Source organism: Macaca nemestrina, chromosome 12 (genome assembly GCF_043159975.1).
Source record: "Macaca nemestrina isolate mMacNem1 chromosome 12, mMacNem.hap1, whole genome shotgun sequence".
In the NCBI taxonomy this organism is placed as follows: Eukaryota; Metazoa; Chordata; class Mammalia; order Primates; family Cercopithecidae; genus Macaca; species Macaca nemestrina.
The window spans coordinates 130,440-151,265 of record NC_092136.1 but is presented as its reverse complement, the minus strand read 5'-3'; the positions used below and the strand labels follow the sequence as shown (position 1 = coordinate 151,265).

The 20,826-nt window shown below is 47.6% G+C and overlaps 1 protein-coding gene and 2 pseudogenes across 1 annotated transcript; 2 read left to right on the top strand and 1 right to left on the bottom strand.

Annotated features, from left to right (window-relative positions):
• Positions 1–1,938: 1,938 nt before the first annotated feature.
• LOC105494121 (cytochrome c oxidase subunit 8B, mitochondrial-like) lies at positions 1,939–3,461 on the top strand (annotated as a pseudogene).
• Positions 3,462–3,816: 355 nt separating this feature from the next.
• LOC105494170 (proteasome 26S subunit, non-ATPase 13) lies at positions 3,817–20,823 on the bottom strand. The gene is made up of 13 exons (XM_071073987.1): positions 20,638–20,823; positions 18,729–18,807; positions 13,779–13,813; positions 13,638–13,693; positions 13,380–13,423; positions 13,099–13,185; positions 10,505–10,676; positions 8,689–8,768; positions 8,041–8,166; positions 5,895–5,957; positions 5,152–5,232; positions 4,862–4,978; positions 3,817–4,295 (listed from the first exon to the last, which is right to left on the bottom strand). The coding sequence occupies exons 1-13, from the start codon at positions 20,730–20,732 to the stop codon at positions 4,200–4,202; spliced, it is 1,131 nt and encodes a 376-aa protein (XP_070930088.1). The 5' UTR covers positions 20,733–20,823; the 3' UTR covers positions 3,817–4,199.
• On the top strand, positions 13,181–15,943 carry LOC139357390 (signal recognition particle 19 kDa protein pseudogene; annotated as a pseudogene).
• Positions 20,824–20,826: the final 3 nt, after the last annotated feature.

Sequence of the window (20,826 nt, the reverse complement as noted above, 5' to 3'; positions counted from 1 at the left end):
GAAGCCTGTTGGAGGATACTGAGCAGCGGCAGCAACAAGACCGGATTGTTCTAGAAGATTGTCTGGGCTGCTGTGTGGAGGACATGTTTGAGGCTGGACTTAGGGAGGGTGGGGAGTCAGTGGGCTCGATGTGCACGGGAGTGCCTGAGGGAAATGGAGGCTCACACTAAGACATTTGGCCTGAGCAGCTGAGAGGGGCTGCAGAAGGTTGAAGGGGGCACCACAGGGCCTTGGGAACTTGACCATGAGGTGGGTGTAAAGGCTAATGGTCAACAGATCCCAGCGATTGTGACTGACAAGCAATAGCTGGGCTGTCAGGCCATCTGGACCAAATGAGGTCTGGAGAGGGTGGGTGGAAAGACTGAGAGGGGTCTGGGGCCATGAGGTCAGGCAAGGCCTGGACGGGGTGAAAAAAACCAGGAGCTCAGAGACCAGCAACCAAAGAGAAAAAGTCTGGAGAAGATGCCAGAGAACTGTCCTTTGCATGTGGTGGAAGGGAGGCCTCGGGGGGCACAGGGCACAGGCTGCCTGGGGCAGTGCGCGCAGGCTCTCTCAGGGGGTGGGGGTGGGAGTTTGCACTGAGGGAAGGTGTGGGTGAAACTGTCTCCCAGAGAGCAGGAAAACAATTTTATTAGTAAGTGTTTGCTGCGGGAAGGAATGAACCACTCATTATCTGCAGAAGAGGCTGGGAGACTGGGCCAGAGCCCAACTAACCCAGCACCTGTGTCCCTGGGCGCCTTGACCTACCTGTGGGCCCCAAGGGAAGGAACCTGGGGTCAGACAGAACCCCCTGCCCACAGCCAGCACTCAGAAACTGCTGAACTCCTTCCCACCAGGTAGCGCGGCATTCTCAGAGGAACAGAGGCTGCCTCCTCAGACATCATGAGGTGAGCTGAGTGCAGCTGAGCTGCCAACTCTAGGTCACTCTGTGGTAACGCATCACTCAAGAACGTTCAGCAGCTCACCCAGGAATCCCAAAATCTGAGAATCTGAAAACAGTTCTACATAGTACTGCATGGCTGGCACCTCAGATATTTAGGGCTTACTTCAAAAGTATGTCACTTTTCCCCCCAGCGTTTTTTTTTTTTGAGACGGAGTCTCGCTCTGTCGCCCAGGCTGGAGTGCAGTGGTGTGATCTCAGCTCACTGCAAGCTCCGCCTCTCAGGTTCAAGTGATTCTCCTGCCTCAGCCTCCCAAGCAGCTGGAACTACAGGCGTGAGCCACTGTGCCCGGCTAATTTTTCGTATTTTTAGTAGAGATGGGGTTTCACCGTGTTAGCCAGGATGGTCTCACTCTTCTGACCTCGTGATCCACCTGCCTCAGCCTCCCAAAGTGCTGGGATTACAGGCATGAGCCACCGCACCCGGCCCCCGCTTGCATTCTCAAATCTGACTTCCTGGCCCTGCTCCTTTGTGGAGGTCATTTTTCACATTTTTCTTTTCTTTTTGTTTTTTGTTTTTTTTTGAGACAGAGTCTCCCTTTGTAGCCCAGGCTGGAGTGCAGTGGCGTGATCTCGGCTCACTGCAAGCTCCACCTTCCGGGTTCACACCATTCTCCTGCCTCAGCCTCCTGAGTAGCTGGGACTACAGGCGCCGCTACCACGTCCGGCTAATTTTTTGTATTTTTAGTACAGATGGGGTTTCACTGTGTTAGCCAGGATAGTCTTGATCTCCTGACCTCGTGATCCACCTGCCTCGGCCTCCCAAACATTTTTCACAAAGAAATGAAAGCCCTTTCCAGAGGGGTCACAGCTCCCCACACTGCGACTGCTTTACTTGAAGTCACATCAGGGAGTGCCAGGCTGGGGCTGCTGGTCTGAGGCTGGTCCTCTCCCAGTTCCAAGCAGGCGTCCTTTCTGCCAAGCCCTGTGACAGGAGGGGACGGCTGCAGCTCCCCCTTCAGCTATAAAAAGTCCCAACACCCAAGCAAGTCGAGGATATGCCAAGAGGACACGCCAGGGAAACCCAGCTGGGACTCAGGAAGAACCTTGACCCCAGAACCATTCTGAGGCTGCCCGCTGCCCTCAGGCTGCTCCAAGCCCCGCTGAGGCGTTGGACAGTTCCGAAGGCCCACATCTCTCCAAGCCGGCCAAAACACCCACCTCTCCCGCGGTAAGTGACCTCCAAGGTAGCAGCAAGCAGTCTTGAGAACTCAGCCCATTCCCTGGGTTTTGGGGTGACACAGAAGTCCAGGATGGAAAAAGGGAGAGGTGGCCACGGCCCTGGGCCTCAGCCATGACTACAACAGTGTCTGAACGCCAGGAAAGGGGTCTCTGCAGCCATCGCCTGCAGACCAGGCTTCCAAATGGGCACCAGAGTCAACAGCAGGGACGGGCTCCCAGTTCTGACGCTCTGCTCACCTGGCCAGAGATGGCTGCTAGGCTGAGCTCGGAGGCTTGGTGGATCCATTAACTTCATCCCCTTAAACAGGAAGAGGAGGGCTGCTTTGAGGGTCAGATGAGAGCACAGGTGAAAACTAAAACCTAAGTTAACCATTTCCACTCTTGGAGTATGAATGTCTGTTTTCAGCAGAAATAAACCAAGGTCAAGAAAGTCATTTGCCAAGGTCATACAGCTAAGACCTGAACCTAGACTAAGGTCCTCATTCTAGGCCAGATTTGCTCTTAAACCTCTGGGGCTAAAGTCAAAAGTAAGAACTGGTCTCCAGCCTGGCATCTGATTCAGCTTCAGGAAATGGGGGAGGACTGGGCCCAGGCTGATTCGGGAGGAAACTGAGGGTGAAATTTGGCTGGTGCCTCAGAACCTGGCCACTGGAGAACACAGGGCTCCAGATAGGGTCTCCTTTTGCACACGCAGAGCACGGGGAATCTGACCTCTTCTCAGCCCTCTGAACAGGAATGCCATTGAGAGAAAGGGCCCTGTGCTTGTTTGCCTGCGATTTAAAATGTTGGTTGTTTCTGCTGTTCTGTACACACTCTGACATGCACAGCCACAGGTAACCAGGAGCGTGCACATCATGTCTGAGACTGGTCTGCCCAGCGAGGGCCAGAGGCTGCCAGATGTGTTGACGACAGTGGTTACTCACTGCTCACACTACACAGAGGTTTGAAGGCAGATGGCGATAACATGGCTAGGGGAGGGGGGCCGGGGCAGTCTGTCTCCCAAATCCCAAACTGTGGGACCTGAGGGACAGAGGGCAGGCAGGCAACCTCCCTTATTGGCCCAGGCCTGACTCCCCTACCAGCTTAGTGGGCTCGTGGGTACTTTCCTCCATCAGGAGCAGGCCATGGGGCTCTCACTCATATTCATCAGCTTCCTGGTTCCTGGAGGCTGGATCTCACCCGCCTGGAGAGCTACAAGAGCTCCATGCTGTCACTGCAGGCACAGGACTGAAAGATCGCATTAAACCGTCTTTCCACCTAACGTTCACTTTGTGATTCTCTGTGTACGTGCACCTCCACTCCCAGACGAGGAACCTCAAGGTGGTTTCCCTTACACGCCCAGTCCCAGAGATGGCTCATGTCAGCATTGGGGCACACTGGGTCACAGACGCCGGTGGCTATTTGAATGATGAGTGGTGACAAGGATGCAGATGGATGCCTGGGTCGGGGCAGGTACCTGACAGGGCTGGAGAAGCGAGTGGATACCCCTGGGTCTCTCTTGACTAACAGTAAAGATAGGACCAGCTTCCTCGGTAGCCCTTGGTGCTGGGTTCTGCCCCAGTCTACTGTACGTGCAGGGAGGAGAAGGGCCAAGGCTACCCCCACCACGTCTTCCCAAGGTTCCAACTCATGCTTTTTAACCTCCAGGCAGAGGCTTGGCCTGGAAGCTAAGCCCAAGAAAACAGAGCCACGAGAAGAACAAAGCAGAGCTGTTTATTATAGGAACATTCTCAAACCACAATGGAAAAGATGTCCGTGCAGGTGGATGGGGATGGAGATCAACCTTGGAGTGCACGGACTTTAGGGGACTTCCTGCCTCACGCGTTCTCTCTCTCCCTTATCACCTAAGACCCAGAGACCCCCACCCACTGCAGGAGAGACCCACAAAGAAGTCTTCTCCCTGTGGCCTGGCCCCCAACAGGGACAGTCCTGTTTTCAGAGCAAGAACAGTCTGTACTTCAGACTGGATCCCAACCCCTACCCAAATTCAATGTCGACCGTCTGAGCAGCCAGCTTCATCGGCTGCAAACGCCTCTCTCAGGTGGTCAAAGGAGACACGACAGGGGACCGGGGGGCCCTAGGTGAGGATGTCATGGGCCTGGTGCTCCACCAGCATCTCCATGCTCTTCACATCCGTGCACCAGAACTCCAGGCGGTCCTTCATTCCCTTGATCTGAAATGCAGATCCGGACACAAGGGGCATTAAGACACACAGGAGTCACAGGCCAAGTGGCCGCCACAGCACCTGACGGGGCGGCTCTGCATCTCCAGCTGACTCTCTAGGGCAGCTCTAATAAAAAGGACCTCTGAGCTGGAGGAGTGTGACAGGACTTCCCGGGTTAATTCTTATCACAAGGACATTAGAAAAAACTTGCATGAAAGAAAGCAGACAAGAATAGAGGAAATCCACAGGATTACATTTCCAGCAAATGTAAGATGGATGTGAGCTCAAATCACAGAACCAGGAACGTATTTGATCGGAGTACCTATCTTAAGATTAAAAAGCACCATCAGCACAACTAGCACTATTGTAATAATAAGCTTTTAAATGCAGGGTTCAAATCTCAGGCTTGCATTAAATTAAGCTCTTAGAAAAACCCAACAGCAGTAATTCATTCTCCAAAACCTCGTCTGATAATGCTTTCTTCCCAAATGGCTCCCATCCAAATGAAACTAAGACAGTATAGATACAACCCCCCAAAACCCACAGAGGTGAATAATGGTTTTCAAACACAACACCTGCTGCAAATCCAGCACTCGGGGCTGCACCCAGGTCATGTGGACGCGTCTGTCCACCTCGTCTATGCTGCCTTTCACCAGCCCCACCGAAAGGGCCTTCATCACCAGGAGCTCCACCTGCGCAGAGACGGAGGCTTGTGTAAGACAGGATAGCCTGACACACCCCCAGGGACCCAGATGGCTTCTCCGGTCGTTTTTTACTGTCCAGGGAGCACAGCGCTCACACAAGAGCCTTGACTCCTCCATGTGGCAGCTCTGCTGCTCTAACACCCTGAGCCTAGGGACCATACCTCATTCACTGTGATTTTAGCACTTTTGGCAATTTCTTCAAAAGTAAGTTGTCTGTGATTGGCAGGTCGTGTGAAAGTCATCTGGAAAAAATTTTATTAACTATTTAAAACTATTTTTCCAAATAAAAATAGAGAACTGATAAGAATGTTTTGTCAGTATTGGCTCTTAAAATAGATGTCTTATTAGTACTCCATACACTAAAAAGTTCCCTAATATTAGACTTACATCTTGTTAAGAACAAGCTTTCAATGCTTAGATAAGAAGGATAACAGCAAAATGCCTTATAGGAATTTTTGACAGTAGCCATTATTCAATCCCTGAACAAGTACTTGAGGCCACAATTTGGCCTCAAACCACAGGGTTGACCACGGCAAACCAGAAATGTAAGGGCCACTTCCTCAAGAAGCTTAGGTTCTAGTGGGGAAAACCAGAGGTGTGTGTCAACAGGAAGCGACATGCAACGAGGAGGCAACTGCATCATGGTGAGAGGGGCAGCTACTTCATCGCAGTTCAGACGGTCAGGGAAGGCCTCAGCGGGGTGGGAGGGTGTCGTCTGAGCTAAGACCCAAATATAAACTTAAAAAAGCAAGTGGTGGCAAAGGAAAAGGAAGGTGGTGAAGAGAGTGACGCACAGCAGAAGCAGCAGCACTCAAACTGCTCAGGACAGGCTTGGAGAGTGCAGCGCCCCCACCTGACCAAAATCTGAAACCACAGACAAAGTGGCTCCCGGGTGTCTGCTTACCTCCATGAGGCACAACAACTGAATTTTCCTCAGAAGCTGGGCTTCGTTAGCTGCTAAATCAGGCTGTAAAGTACAGAAAGACAGAACAATGTCTTCCATGTTTGTGCTTATCAGTTACCTAACTGGGGCTCTGGAATTCGCTCTCTAACAGTAGACTGAACAAAAAGCAGCTAAGCAGATCCAAACATCTCACACTGCGGACTGCTGAAGCTCATCCACATCTTCTTCATTCTTCTTAGGAAATCTAACTGGGACACTTTGTCAAGGCAAGGAATTTACAAGGTAAGATCTGTATTAATGCTACAAACACCATCAGGCAAGGCCACAGGGTACCGGCATTTCGAGAAGACTCTCCTGGTCAAGGTGCTGTCGGGAAGGACACACCCAACAGCCCAGGAGGCTTCCCTCAGGGGCTGCTGCCTGCTCAGTGCCAGGGGAGTCCCTCAGAGGCTGCTGCCTGCTCAGTGCCAGGGCAGTCCCTCTGAGGAAAAGTTTCCTTAATTTCTACAGACTTGTTCTGAATCAAAAGAGCAAGTTATTAATTTATAATGAAAAATATCATTGTCATGAGAACTAGAATACAATCTTCTGCAAGACGTGCATCATCTCTTCTTACAGATCAAAACGTTACTTAAACCAAGGAGACTTGTTTTTTTTTTTTTTTTGAGACGGAGTCTCGCTCTGTCGCCCAGGCTGGAGTGCAGTGGCCGGATCTCAGCTCACTGCAAGCTCCGCCTCCCGGGTTTAGGCCATTCTCCTGCCTCAGCCTCCGAAGTAGCTGGGACTACAGGCGCCCGCCACCTCGCCCGGCTAGTTTTTTGTATTTTTAGTAGAGATGGGGTTTCACGGTGTTAGCCAGGATGGTCTCGATCTCCTGACCTCGTGATCCGCCCGTCTCGGCCTCCCAAAGTACTGGGATTACAGGCTTGAGCCACCGCGCCCGGCCGAGACTTGTTTTTTTAATTCAAATAGCAACTCATATCCTGACACAGGCAGCCTTGCTGAGGACACTTCTTCCTCAAGCACTGGACAGGTCAAGCTCTGTAGAAAGGGCACTCTCTGTCCAGACAGGCTTTGCTGCCTGAACAGATGCTGCCAACATATATCTACAAATTTTTTCCCTTTAAATTGCTGTAACTAGCCATCTTCCTTTCTGAGTGGCACATTTTTTTGAGACATCAATGAATAACCAGACCACAGTTAGGTCTGGCTGCATCTGTGCTTTCTGCCTCTTCACAGTAACCTCATCTATATCCACCCTGCTCCACTATGCAGGAATTTTACAAGTTTATGTTAAACTGAGAAAACTGAAAGTTTCAGAAAAATACAAAAATAACCATAATTCCTACCACAGTTAACATTTTATTAATATTTACTTCTAATAATCTCATTAAAAAAGAACATACTTCACCATTAAAGCTCAAGTCCTTGTTAAGCACCTTTTCCCAACTCCCACCTTCCAGAGGCACCTTCACCCAGTGCCCCCCTCCCCTTGGCTGAGGTGAACTGGCTGTTCTCCCTGCACAGACCTCTCCTCCTGCACCCACAGCTCTCCCCATCCCTGTACCCACTGCTCTCCCCTGCACCCACCTTTTCCCCTCCCTGCACCCACCTTTTCCCCTCCCTGCACCCACCGCTCTCCCCTCCCTGCACCCACCCCTTTTCCCCTCCCTGCACCTATCACTCTCCCCCTGTACCCACCGCTCTCCGTCTCTGCACCAGGCACTTGTTCCTCCTTCATTCCACGCTCTCTCCCACCCACTCATGTTGGCCTCACACATTCGTCTTTCAGTTCAGCAAAGACACTAACATTTTCCTTTTCCTCCGCTGAGTGCACTGTTCCCACACTCTTCATTCATTCCTAAGGCCACACAGACCTTAGGTCACTATGGCTTCTACGCCTTCTGTGAGACCCTCTCCACCCAGCACAGATGCAGGGCCCACATTCGATTCTGTTTTCTCAGAACACCCTCACTCTAACCAACCACTTAACTCTCAGCTCTGTGAGAGCAAGGACTAGCCTATCTCGGTCTCCTCTGTGCCCAGTTCCTTCCTGTGTGCCTAGAGAAGACGCTCAATGAACATTGGTTGTATGAGTGAGTAGATACACAGAGGAACAAGGGCTGGGGCATCGTCGGAGCCATACCTGCTGGCCCCAGGCAGTCTTCAGAGTCTGGAACCTCTCTACGTTGCCACTGTTGAAGGCATAGAGGGTGTCAATCAGCCACTGCCGGTCAGTGTTCCGCAGGGACTCCAGCACGGGGTGCATGAGCTGTGGGGATGGAGACGGTCAGCACGGGGTGCATGAGCTGTGGGGATGGAGACGGTCAGCACGGGGTGCATGAGCTGTGGGGATGGAGACGGTCAGCAGGGGGTGCATGAGCTGTGGGGATGGAGACGGTCAGCACAAGGTGCATGAGCTGTGGGGATGGAGACGGTCAGCAGGGGGTGCATGAGCTGTGGGGATGGAGATGGTCAGCACGGGGTGCATGAGCTGTGGGGATGGAGACGGTCAGCACGGGGTGCATGAGCTGTGGGGATGGAGATGGTCAGCACAAGGTGCATGAGCTGTGGGGATGGAGACGGTCAGCAGGGGGTGCATGAGCTGTGGGGATGGAGATGGTCAGCACGGGGTGCATGAGCTGTGGGGATGGAGACGGTCAGCACGGGGTGCATGAGCTGTGGGGATGGAGATGGTCAGCACTGGGTGCATGAGCTGTGGGGATGGAGACGGTCAGCTGGCAACACTTCAGTCTCCCTTTCGTTAAGGAAGCTGAGCCCAGGGTCAACTTACGAGTTCTCCAAAGTTAAACACTCCCTCGCCGAGAAGCCCTGCTAGCCCCAGCGTGAAGGCTCTCTCCTGCTGCTCAGACACTACGGTAGGAACACAGGCCCATTTACAATCCAGTCACAATAATCAGTCCTGTTTAGCTTTAAAAATCTCATATAACAGGCCGGGCGCGGTGGCTCAAGCCTGTAATCCCAGCACTTTGGGAGGCCGAGACGGGCGGATCACGAGGTCAGGAGATCGAGACCATCCTGGCTAACACAGTGAAACCCCTTCTCTACTAAAAAAATACAAAAAAAAAACTAGCCGGGCGAGATGGCGGGCGCCTGTAGTCCCAGCTACTGAGGAGGCTGAGGCAGGAGAATGGCGTAAACCCGGGAGGCGGAGCTTGCAGTGAGCTGAGATCCGGCCACTGCACTCCAGCCTGGGCGACAGAGCGAGACTCCGTCTCAAAAAAAAAAAAAAAAAAAAAAAAAAAAAAAAAAAAATCTCATATAACAAAAAAGTAAAAAAACATTGTTTGAAATGGTTGTATTACAAAGCCCTGACATTAGTCAACTCTTCTGAAGTACTGGGTTGATTTAATAATTTGTCCCCATGGGTCTGGAATTGCAGTTTTCAAAACAAGGGTCTCAGCTACAGGGATTCCAAGGGTCTCAGCTACAGGGATTCCAAGGGTCTCAGCTACAGGGATTCCAAGTGTCTCAGCTACAGGGATTCCAAGGGTCTCAGCTACAGGGATTCCAAGTGTCTCAGCTACAGGGATTCCAAGGGTCTCAGCTACACGGATTCCAAGGGTCTCAGCTACAGGGATTCCAAATGTCTCAGCTACAGGGATTCCAAGGGTCTCAGCTACACGGATTCCAAGGGTCTCAGCTACAGGGATTCCAAGGGTCTCAGCTACAGGGACTCCAAGGGTCTCAGCTACAGGGATTCCAGGGGTCTCAGCTACAGGGACTCCAAGGGTCTCAGCTACACGGATTCCAGGGGTCTCAGCTACAGGGATTCCAAGGGTCTCAGCTACAGGGACTCCAAGGGTCTCAGCTACAGGGACTCCAAGGGTCTCAGCTACAGGGACTCCAAGGGTCTCAGCTACAGGGATTCCAGGGGTCTCAGCTACACGGATTCCAGGGGTCTCAGCTACAGGGACTCCAAGGGTCTCAGCTACAGGGACTCCAAAGCATCCTTTATTCTGCAGCAGAAGGGCGGGCGGGGTGGGTTCAGCAGGTATTTACGTCATGGGACTTCCTACAAAAACCTGTGACTTAGGTAACAATAAGGAACTGGAGACGGAACAGTAAAGGAGCTAGGAGGAAAGCCTCATTTTCATGTAAATTAAATGCTGGAGACAAATACAATGTAGAAACTAAAGTTTATACAAATCTTCCCATTTTTTCTTCAAAACAGGATGAATCCATCTGAGTAATTTCTTTTTTTTTTTGGTGAGATGGGGTCTCACTCAGTCACCCAGGCTGAGGTGCAGTGGTGCAATCTTGGCTCACTGCAACCTCCACCTCCCGAATTCAAGAGATTCTCCTGTCTCAGCCTCCCAAGTAACCAGGATTACAGGCACCCACCATAACACCTGGCTAGTATTTTCAGTAGAGACAGGGTTTCATCACGTTGGCCAGGCTGGTCTTGAACTCCTGACGTCAGATGATCCGCCTGCTTCAGCCTCCCAAAACTGCTGGGATTACAGGTGCGAGCCACCACGCCCAGCCCCGCTTAGTAATTTCTGAGAACTGTCACCTCAAGCGCCTCACAGATGCTAAGTTTGGAGAATACGCTCCTGTGTGACATGGACTTTAATGGCCTAGGTTACCTGGTAGATCCTTGATGTCAACACAGCCCAAAAACCGCAGAGCATCTTTGTAGTAGGACGCGTGGTTTCCGACTGTTTGATAGTATTTACTGGAGAGATCATAGAAACGACTGTGAACCGACGTCACACCAGGAAGGTTGTTGAGCATTTCTTCAACATCTTCAATTGTTTCCTACATAAGGAAAGCAAAATCATCTCTCTTTTTAAGTTAAAAGTTTATTTATTTCATTTTTTTAGGGACAGGGTCTCACTCTGTTGCCTAGGGTGGTCTTGAACTCCTGGCCTCAAGCGATCCTCCCACCTCAGTCTCCGCAGTAGCTGGGATTACAGGTTCAAGCCACTGTGCTTGGCGAAGATTTTTAAAGTAATATGTTGTGAGATGAAAAGCGCAAACTACAAAGGCAAAGACTGATGAATGTGACTACGTTAACATGGAAAACTTAATCCAAAACACAGAAAAAAGTACAAAGACAAGCTATAGACTGGGAAGCAATATTTACAACATGTATAACTCACCAGCAATTATGACCAAGGAAATATAAAAACACTTACAAATCAGTCAGGAGACAGCAACACAGTACAAAAATGGGCAAAAGACATTAACAGACAATTGACAGATCTGGAGACACAAACAGAATGGCCAATAAACCACTAGTAATTGTGAAATGCAAATTAAACCCCCAACAAGATATAATTTCACTTCTATTAGATCAGCAAGGGTTAGAGCCTGAAACTATCAGGTGTTGAAGATATGGAGCTTCCAGAGTGCTCGTACGGCGCTGAGGGAGCGTATATCTGGGAAAGGCAGAGATGCATACAGTTTGTATCTATAGTCTCCAGGCATATATCCTGGCGAGATTCTGCCCACGTACACAAGGGATCACGCACAGAAATACTTATAGCAGTATTGTTTGTGATAGTGAAAAAAACAACCTAAATCTCTCTCTCTCTCTTTTTTTTTTTCTGAGATGGAGTCTTGCTCTGTTGCCCAAGCTGGAGTGCAGTGGTACAATCTTGGCTCACTGCAACCTCAGCCTCCCAAGAGGCTGGGATTACAGGCGCCCGCCACCACGCCTGGTTAATTTTTGTGTTTTTAGTAGAGACGGGGTTTTACCATCTTGGCTGGGCTGGTCTTGAACTCCTGACCTCATGATCCACCTGCCTCAGTCTCCCAGAGTGCTGGGATTACAGGTGTGACCACCACACCCGGCCCTAAACCTCTTCAACAGGAGACAGGATATGTATGTTGTGGAACACTTACACAGCGAAATTCCGTACAGGAGTACACGCACACTGGCTACACATACCCACAGGACTCTGGAACCCAGGACTGAGCCAATGTTAAAACACTTGAGTTACACACCCCCATTTAATGAAGCACAAGGAAATGCATGGGCATGAGAGGGAGCCTGGCTGCGGGAGAAGAGTGGTCTGAAGGGTACTGGGGCCCTGACTGTGGCTTCATTCCTTCCTGAGCTGGCTAGGGCACATGGACGCCTATTACAGCATTGTGGACTGTGACTTACAGCTTCCAGCGTGTCTTAAAATACTTCAAAATAAAATGCACTAAGTATGCACATGGGTGAAGACTGAGAAACAATAAACAATAAAAAGTATCTTTTCAGGGCAATGAGGACAGGAACACTTTTAACCTAGCCCCAATATTTTCTTTAACATTATGGTTAGCAAACAAACACAAACACACACAGGCTCTGGTTAAACAAGGTGGACCCACCACGTCGGTTTCACTGCCACTCACATCCATACCTGTCTCCCAAACTGCACGAAAACATAATTGAACATAAGAAAGACATAAAAATACACAGGATACTTCAGCAACATTTAGGAGGCAGAAGGAAGGTGGAGGAACAGCACATGACGTGCCAGTGGTGTGTAGGCTGACCTTGGTCAGGGAGAACCAATGTGCTTTGGGCTGACTGAGGCCGTTGGAGTCATTATTAGACGGATGTGCTGTGGTCACACGGGACTGCTCTTTTGTTTAAGGGCAGCAGGCATTGTATCAGCAACTTACTCTTAAGTGGTTTTGGAAAAAAGCTACAGACACACACAAAGGCAAAAGTAGTAAAAGGTTAGCAATCGGGGGCTGGGCGCAGTGGCTCACGGCTGTAATCCCAGCACCTTGGGAGGCTGAGAACAGAGGGATCACTTGAGGTCAGGAGTTCGAGACCAGCCTGGTCAACATGGTGAAACCCTGTCTCTACTAAAAATACAAGAAAATTAGCCGGATGTGATGGCAGGCACCTGTAATCCCAGCTACTCAGGAGGCTGAGGCAGGAGAATTGCTTGAACCCAGGAGGCGGAGGTTGCAATGAGCTGAGAAGCTGAGATAGTACCACTGCACTCCAGCCTGGGTAACAGAACGAGACTCCATCTCAAAAAAAAAAAAAAAAAAAAAAAAAAGGTTTGCAATGGGGAATTTGGGTTGAGGTATAGGAGTTCTTTGTGTTATTTTTGCAACTTTTCTCTAATTTAAAAATGTTTTAAAATAAATAGTAAAGAACAAAAATAGTTTTTTTTTCCTACAGTTTTAAATAATTTTAATCCAAAGAGAAATCTGTATATGGTGAGCTCACCTTTGTAACCTGTAGGTCCCCGATGTTTAATTTTAGAGCTCCAATTGCTGTTTTACACAGGATCACTGCCTCATCACTACTTTTCACCTAAGACATCAAAAACAAAAACAAGAAACCTCAGAACGTGGGCAGCTGACTAACAAAAGAAGCCAGCTACTTGCACATTAACGCAACCTTGATGACTAGAGACCATGTGGTCTCTCAAGGTCTGGATGGTGAGCATGGACACAAACTGTAAGTCATCCATACCCTAAAAGGTATTGCTCACATCTCACATTTACCTTCTCACGAGTCTTTTCCAGGAAAGTAAGAGCCACATTAGGATCTGGAAAAGAAAGAACAGTCAGAAGGACCATCAACAGACTGGTTTCTACTAACCAAGACATCTTTAGGTAGGATAATCTTTAGGTTTTGACCATAAAGTAGAATAAAAATACAATATTGGATACAGAAAGCACAAAAGTTCAGTTAACTTATATTTCAAGATAATTTTAACTACCACTTGGATCTACTCCTTTATAAAACAAAGTAAGACTTACCAGTCATCTGTCTAACTACATGAAGAATGATTTCTACCAGGGACAAAGGATTCACCCTGAAATGAAAACCACCAGTCTTTGAGTACCAATGAGTATCAAAGTACTCATTTGCAAAGTAAAAAAGGGATGAAAGGGTTTTACCTGTGTTCAAATTCACTGATAAAGTTTTCATAAAGCTGTGAAACCAAAACACGGAGAGAAATTACAGGATGTCTTGTATTCTGCAAAATGAAGACCCCAGATAGTATTTTTGGTACAGAAGCTGCATCAATGCTATCAAGTTGGGAGTGTGCAAACCACAATGCCCATTACACAGTAAGCAATGCACGTTTGCAGAATGACAGGAGACCATATTAGGGCTTATTTACATTCACGTATGATCAACAGATTATTAAGGAACATTAGGTTTCTTCTAGCTTTGGGAATTAGGGTACGGACCGATAAGAACCTCCAGACAAATTCCTATATTCTTTCTTCCAGGTATTGTAAGTTAAATAGACATCAGATTGAAATGCTCCCCCAGTTTTCTCCCTGTGGCTTCTGGGCTGTTGGTATTTGGATGCTTGTGAAGACGGCTTGTGCCGCTGTGTGGTCTCCAGCCGACCAGGACAGGTTTATTTGTATCTATCCTGTTTGTTGAAGTAATAAGAAGACCATTGTGGAAGGAAGGTGAAACCCCATAAGTAAGTCTGTTGAAAATCCTACAGCTAGAGGTTCAAGACCTATGTTCAGCAGTTGGACTTAATGCATTTCTTGAGAAAAAGAGAATGTACTCTAGAGAATGGAATTGTGATGTCTAATACAAAGGCAGAGTCTGGGCCCAGCTCAGACGGGAGATGGCAGCCTCTGTCTTGTACATTTCCCATCACATGAAGTCAGTAACGTTGTGTGCAGCATAAACGATACCTCAACTAAAAACAAGGACACAAAAAAACAGGAAAAACAGGAGGCAGTGACCAAAGTCTTCAACAAGGAGAGGGAAGAAAAAAAGGGAAAGGAAAGAAAAAGACGTAACAAGCGGGGCACAGTGGCCCACGCCTGTAATCCCAGCACTTTGGGAGGCCAAGGCGGGCGGATTACGAGGTCAAGAGATTGAAACCATCCTGGCCAAAATGGTGAAACACCGTCTCTACGAAAAATACAAAAATTAGCTGGGTGTGGTGGCACGTGCCTTTGGGAGGCTGAGGCAGGAGAATCGCTTGAACCTGGGAGGCGGAGGTTGCTGTGAGCTGAGATCGCACCATTGCATTCCACCCTGGGCAACAAGAGCGAAACTCCATCTCAAAAAAAAAAAAAAAAGAAAAAGAAAAAGACATAATGTAGTATCAGCACCAAGTATGTGGTACTACTTGATATGCAAAAGCCTCCATTAAGAGACCTGAAGTACGTAGTAGCCTCCATTAAGAGACCTGAATGGAGGCTTCTAATTTGTATCAAAGGAAAACAGAAGCGTTTCGTTTGCATTATTTACCTGAACTGTGAACCCTTGTGCCTCCCATCTTTATCAGAGTTGACAGTGAAATAACCTTATATCAGAAGTTTGCACCTCACTTTTATGGAGTATAAAATAAGTTTTTTGACTTTCAATGCATTTTTTTTGGAAGAAAATATTTTAAAACGGACAATGGCCTATACAATAAGTTACTTGAAATCTTACATCTATCTTCTGCGTAAACATATTTCAGATAAATTTCAATTAGATTTGAAATACACATTTTGTTCACCTATTAATGAAATAAAATTTGAAACAAAAAAGAAATGCTCGCTAATCAAACGGAATGGAGTTCCTTCAGATTTTAGAAGGTTAAAGCTAATTGTGCGCCATTTTGAAATTTCTTAGCCACTCAGCACACTTGAGCACTTCCTCAGACTCCATGCTAGGTAGTACAGCACAGAACGTGTAAGACAAATGATGGGTCTTCAAGGAGCTCCTGGTCTACTGAAGACAGTCTTTAAACAAATAAATGACAATCCAGTGAGTTTAAGTGCAAAAAGAAAGAAAGAAAAAGCACAGAAGTGCATCAGCCAAAGGGAGAAGCTTCAAAGACGGTTACTGCAGAAGTGGCAATACTGAGTTTCGGGAAAATGAGCACAGTTAGAGAGGTGGCCACGTGGTGTGGGAGAGGAAGAAGCTGAGAGACGAACATTCCAGACAGTAACAAACATGTGCAAAAGCACTGAAGACAAAAATACATTATGTTTCAGGAGTAGTTCTGAGGGACACAGACTAGGAAGCACTGAAGATTGGTCTCTGTCCAGAGTGCAAGGCTGAACCAGAGGACCCACATGATCATTTCTATTTTAGAAACATGCCTGGGGCAGAGAGGACAGCAGGTGAAAGAGACAGAGAACAGTCAGAGGCTAGTAGTGGCCAAGACAGGAGCGTGAAGGAGCAACAGTAATGAGGATGGATGAATACTCTGAGAGAGATTTAGGGGTAACTTGAAGCAGACTCACTCAGATGTGGGCTGGTCACAGAGAAGGAGAGCTGACAATAACCCCTGAGCTTATGGCCTGGGTAACTGGGCCAAAAGAGTGCCTAGTGTGGGCACAGTGGGAGAGGGACCCTCCAAATGACCTTAACTTTGGATTAGGAGAGCCTGTAGTTCCTCTGGGATACGAAGGTAGAAGGATGAACACACCCCTGTAGCAATTACATGTTTGAATCAGGCACACAAGAAACAGCCAACTAAATAAAATGGCATTTGTGTCCCGAGGCTGTGGCTCACATCGGTAATGTGGCACTTTGGGAGGCCGAGGCAGGTGGATCACTTGAGGACAGGAGTTCAAGACCAGACTGGCCAACATGGTGAAACACCATCTCTACTAAAACTACAAAAATTAGCCAGGTGTGGTGGCACATGCTTGTAATCCCAGCTACTTGGGAAGCTGAAGCATGAGAATGGCTGGAACTGGGGAGACGGAGGTTGCAGTGAGCTGAGTTCTACCATTGCACTCCAGCCTGGGTGACAGGGCGAGACTCCGTCCCCTTGCCCCCCAAAATAAATAAAATGGTGGCCAGGTGGTGGTTCACACCTGTAATCCCAGCACTTTGGGAGGCTGAGGTGGGTGGATCACCTGAGGTTAGGCGTTTGAGACCAGTCTGGCCAACATGGTGAAACCCTGTCTCTACTAAAAATACAAAAATTAGCCAGGCGTGGTGGCGGGAGCCTGTAATCCCAGCTACTCTGGAGGCTGAGGCAGGAGAATCGCTTGAACCAGGGAGGCGGAGGATGTAGTGAGCCAAGACTGTGCCACTGCACTCCAGCCTGGGCAACAAGAACGAAACTCTGTCTCAAAAAATAATAATAAATAAAATTTTTAAAATGGCATTTTTGCTACAAGAGACTATTTCAAAGATATTTTCCTTATTAGAGGGAAATGTTTGAACTTTCCTGACATCTATTGATCTAAAAAAGTACCTTAAAAAAGCAGCCCACTAAGTCCAGAAAGTCAAAATTACTTCTGGTGACTACAAATTCACAAATACTAGAAATTCACAAATACTATCCATTTACACTTATGCCGACTGGATCCCAACAATTTTTAAAGGTTTATTCTGTCCATGGGAAAAGTAAACTCAGATCTGCCAACTTAAATAAACATCACCTTACCGTGAGGTTGCGGCCATATTTTGCCACGTGTAGAAAAGTGATTTAAAGATAAGAAGCCAAAGGATAGAGATAAACAATTAGGAATCATCTATCCTGATGATTTAGAACCTCAGGGAACAAGTATTAAGACAGGTCTCAGGCCAGGCACGGTGGCTCCTGCCTACAATCCCAGCAGTTTGGGAGGCCGAGGCAGGCAGATCACCTGAGGTCGGGAGTTTGAGACCAGCCTGGCCAACACTGGTGAAACCCCATCTCTACTAAGAAATACAAAAATTAGCCAGCTGTGGTGGTGGGCACCTGTAATCCCAGCTACTTGGGAGGCTGAGGCAGAAGAATCGCTTGAACTCGGGAGGTGGAAGTTGCAGTGAGCCAAGATCGCACCATTGCACTCCAGCCCGGGCAACAGGAGCGAAACTCCGTCTCAAAAAGAAAAAAAAAAAAAAAAGGCAGGTCTCATTTATCATTTTCCCACATAATCCAGAAGACTGAATGTTCAGCAAAATCTCCAGGCTTACAGATGATTTTAAGTTCCTCTAAATAGTAAAATGTCAAATTGATGGCTATAAACCACAAGAAAATCTTACAAGCCCAGGTGGTGGGGTAGTAAGGTGGTAAGCTCTGTTGTGAGCATATAAAAGTAATGTATTCCGGAGAAATGACTCAAGCTGTAATTATAAGCTATCAGTTACAATGCTGGTGTGAATCTCTGATTCATTCAGAATGAGAGTAAGATGTCAGGAAAAACTTCAAAGAGGAGGCTACCAGTGAGCAAATTTGTGGGGATGTGTCAGGGGATCTGGGGAAGGCTAGGAAAGAAACTGCGTTTTTTTAAACTGTTGAAAAAATTCTAGAAGTCCTCTATTACAGAGGCAGCATGACACTATTCAGAACTCTCCCTCCAACCCACCTACCCTCAACCGAAGTACAAAAGGTGCTTTATCTTCCACACTACCCAGGACAGAAGTGTCTGGGCAAGTAGTCAGTGTGGCTTAAAGAAGGGGAGTGATGGAAGTTATCTAAGATTCCCACAGATAGTAATCTTCCTCACACCTTACTCCACCCTCTAACTGGTTTTGAACTTTGTATCTAATAACAGTTTTCTAAAAATAGAGTACTAAAAAGAAGCCTATGAACTAAGATACTCAGGCATGTTTTAAGATAGTACTTTATGCCAGAATTTTAGAAAAAGCCAGAATGTTAGTGTTTGAATCCTCTTCTGCCACTTATTAGCAGTGACCTATAGTAAGTTACTTAAAGTCTTACGTTTGCTTCTACATCAAAAAAGTGAGATGAAAGTAGTATCTACTGAGCAGCGTCGTTAGGAAGGACGTGTAAAGCACTCAGACCAGTACCTGACATAAAAGGACTTCTGAAGAATTGTAGCTTATTATTATTATTATTAGCAAAAAGCCCATCTTATTTTAAAAAGTCCTTGAGCACATTCATATAATCTGACCTGGTATCGCAAATTATTTACCTTAATGAGACCATCTCCTTGGGCAAAGCACGGATCCTGCACAAAATCAAGCACCTGAAGTGTCAGCTGATGCCACAACCTGAAAAACACACAGCCCTTAAGACCTCTAACCTCATATCCAGTCACAGGCACCTTCAGCCTGGAGGATCCTATCAAGTCACAAATATAGGTTGGGTATCTCTAATCCAAAACTCCAAAATTCAAAATGCTCCAAAATCCAAAACTTTCTGAGCACCAACGTAAGGCTCAAAGGAAACGACCATTGTAGCATCTCAGATTTCAGATTTTTGATTCATGGATACTGAATGGGTAAGCACATATCGAAAATATTTCAAAATCCGAAAAAATACTAAATCCAAAAAACTTTTGCCCCAATGCATTTCTTTCTTCTTCTTTCTTTCCTTTTTTTTTTTTTTTTTTTTTTTGAGACAGAGTCTCACTCTGTTGCCCAGGCTGTAGTGCGGTGGCACCATCTTGGCTCACTGCAACCTCTGCCTCCCAGGTTCAAGTGATTCTCCTGCCTCAGCCTCCCGAGTAGCTGAGATTACAGGCATGAGCCACCGTGCCCCGCCGCCCCAATGCATTTCTGGTAAGAGATGCTAAATCCATACTAACCAGTCTCTACTGTGTAGTAGAAAGAATGCTAAAGCAGATGCGATAAACCTGAGTTCTTTTCCTGGCTCTGCTGTTGAATGGCTATGTCACTTTAAGATCACTTAACTTCTCTCTAAGACTCAGTTTTCCCAGGTATGAAATGGAGAACATTATTCTAGATTCCCTCAGAGGGTTACTGTGAGGTTTGATTGGAAACGAGAACTTTGGAATCATACATATCTACCTTGAGTTTCTGGCTCTTCTACCTATTAGCTAGTATCTCAGGGAAGACAATTAAAACGAGCTTCAGTTTCCTCCTCTGTGAAAAGGATGAATAAAGGATTAAATAGCACTTCATCCAAAACCTAAAGGCTAATATTTAATAACGCATATGAAATGCTTTGAAAATTACCAAGTGCTATCCAACACAAACCATTATTTGCCAAACATTAATTTGCTCTCAAAAACTGCTAATAGCAGAAGGCTGCTGAATGCTAAACATCATCAAAACATGTATGGAACATCTATGTGAAAGGTATTATATTAAATGCTAGGGTTAACAGGGAGGTTACTACAGGAGATGTATTTTCTATGGAATAGCTCCAGCCCAATGCCAGCAATTTATCCTATCATTTTAAAAGGAGATTAGTGCTTAGCAACAATTTAATGGCTCTGCAATTCATCCTGTTTCTAAACAAACTTTAAGATCTTTCTAGGGGCACACAGCCCAGCGAGAAATACAATGGAAGGTAAAGACAATGGGACGGGGTGCAACCAGTTGCAGAATGAATAGGGAAGAGAGCAAAGCTGCACTAGCCTCTGGTTTATCAACTCCAGACCATGAGAAAGATAACTGTGGATACAGTTACACCATGCCAAGGCTAAGCGCGAATCACCAAGATCTGTTTCTCAAAGTGGGTGGCAATCTGGTTCTGAAAGTGTGTTTGCTTGTTTCGCTGGAATACAGAGCTAAAAGCAAAGGCTTCCCCTGAACCGTCTTAGTAAGACCCGAGGTAGACGAGTTCAGAAGCCTCAGTCACAGTCCCTCGTTAGGGAAGCACTGAATCTCAGACCCAAACATCCTGGCTACAGCTCTTGGCCCTCGTGGTCTGTCATCCTTCTTATTCCTCGACCCTGCCACTCGGGGTTCCTCAGCAAACCCTGCCGGCACAGCCAGTCGCTACACGTCCCCGTTTCCCCGCAACTTGGGTCTGGGCGCCCTCAGCCCATCAAGGGCCCGCTTCTCCGCCCGCCCGCCCCCTCCGTCTCCCTCTATCGCCGGGGCCCAGGGCCCGTCTGTCTGCTCGGAGCTTACTTCTTCGTGTAGAGTTCCTCCAGACGGTGCCACACAGCGGGCTGTCCGGGCCCGGAGCTCTGGCTCTGCTGTAGGAAGCCCGGTACGTCCTTCATGACAGCAGGAAGACCCCCGGCACAGAAGAACAACCGGGATGTCAGCCCCGCGGGGATGTCTGCCGGAAATGCTCACTCACTTCCGGCGCCGCGC

What these genes read in the sequence shown, in the direction of transcription:
- LOC105494170 (XM_071073987.1), bottom strand. Translation starts at nt 20,732, where the DNA reads ATGAAGGACGTACCGGGCTTCCTACAGCAGAGCCAGAGCTCCGGGCCC. An exon ending in TGTTTAACTTTGGAGAACTC is followed by an intron (nt 8,167 to 8,688) that starts GTAAGTTGACCC and finishes CCATCCCCACAG; the next exon opens with CTCATGCACCCCGTGCTGGA. An exon ending in CTAAAATCACAGTGAATGAG is followed by an intron (nt 4,979 to 5,151) that starts GTATGGTCCCTA and finishes GTCTCTGCGCAG; the next exon opens with GTGGAGCTCCTGGTGATGAA.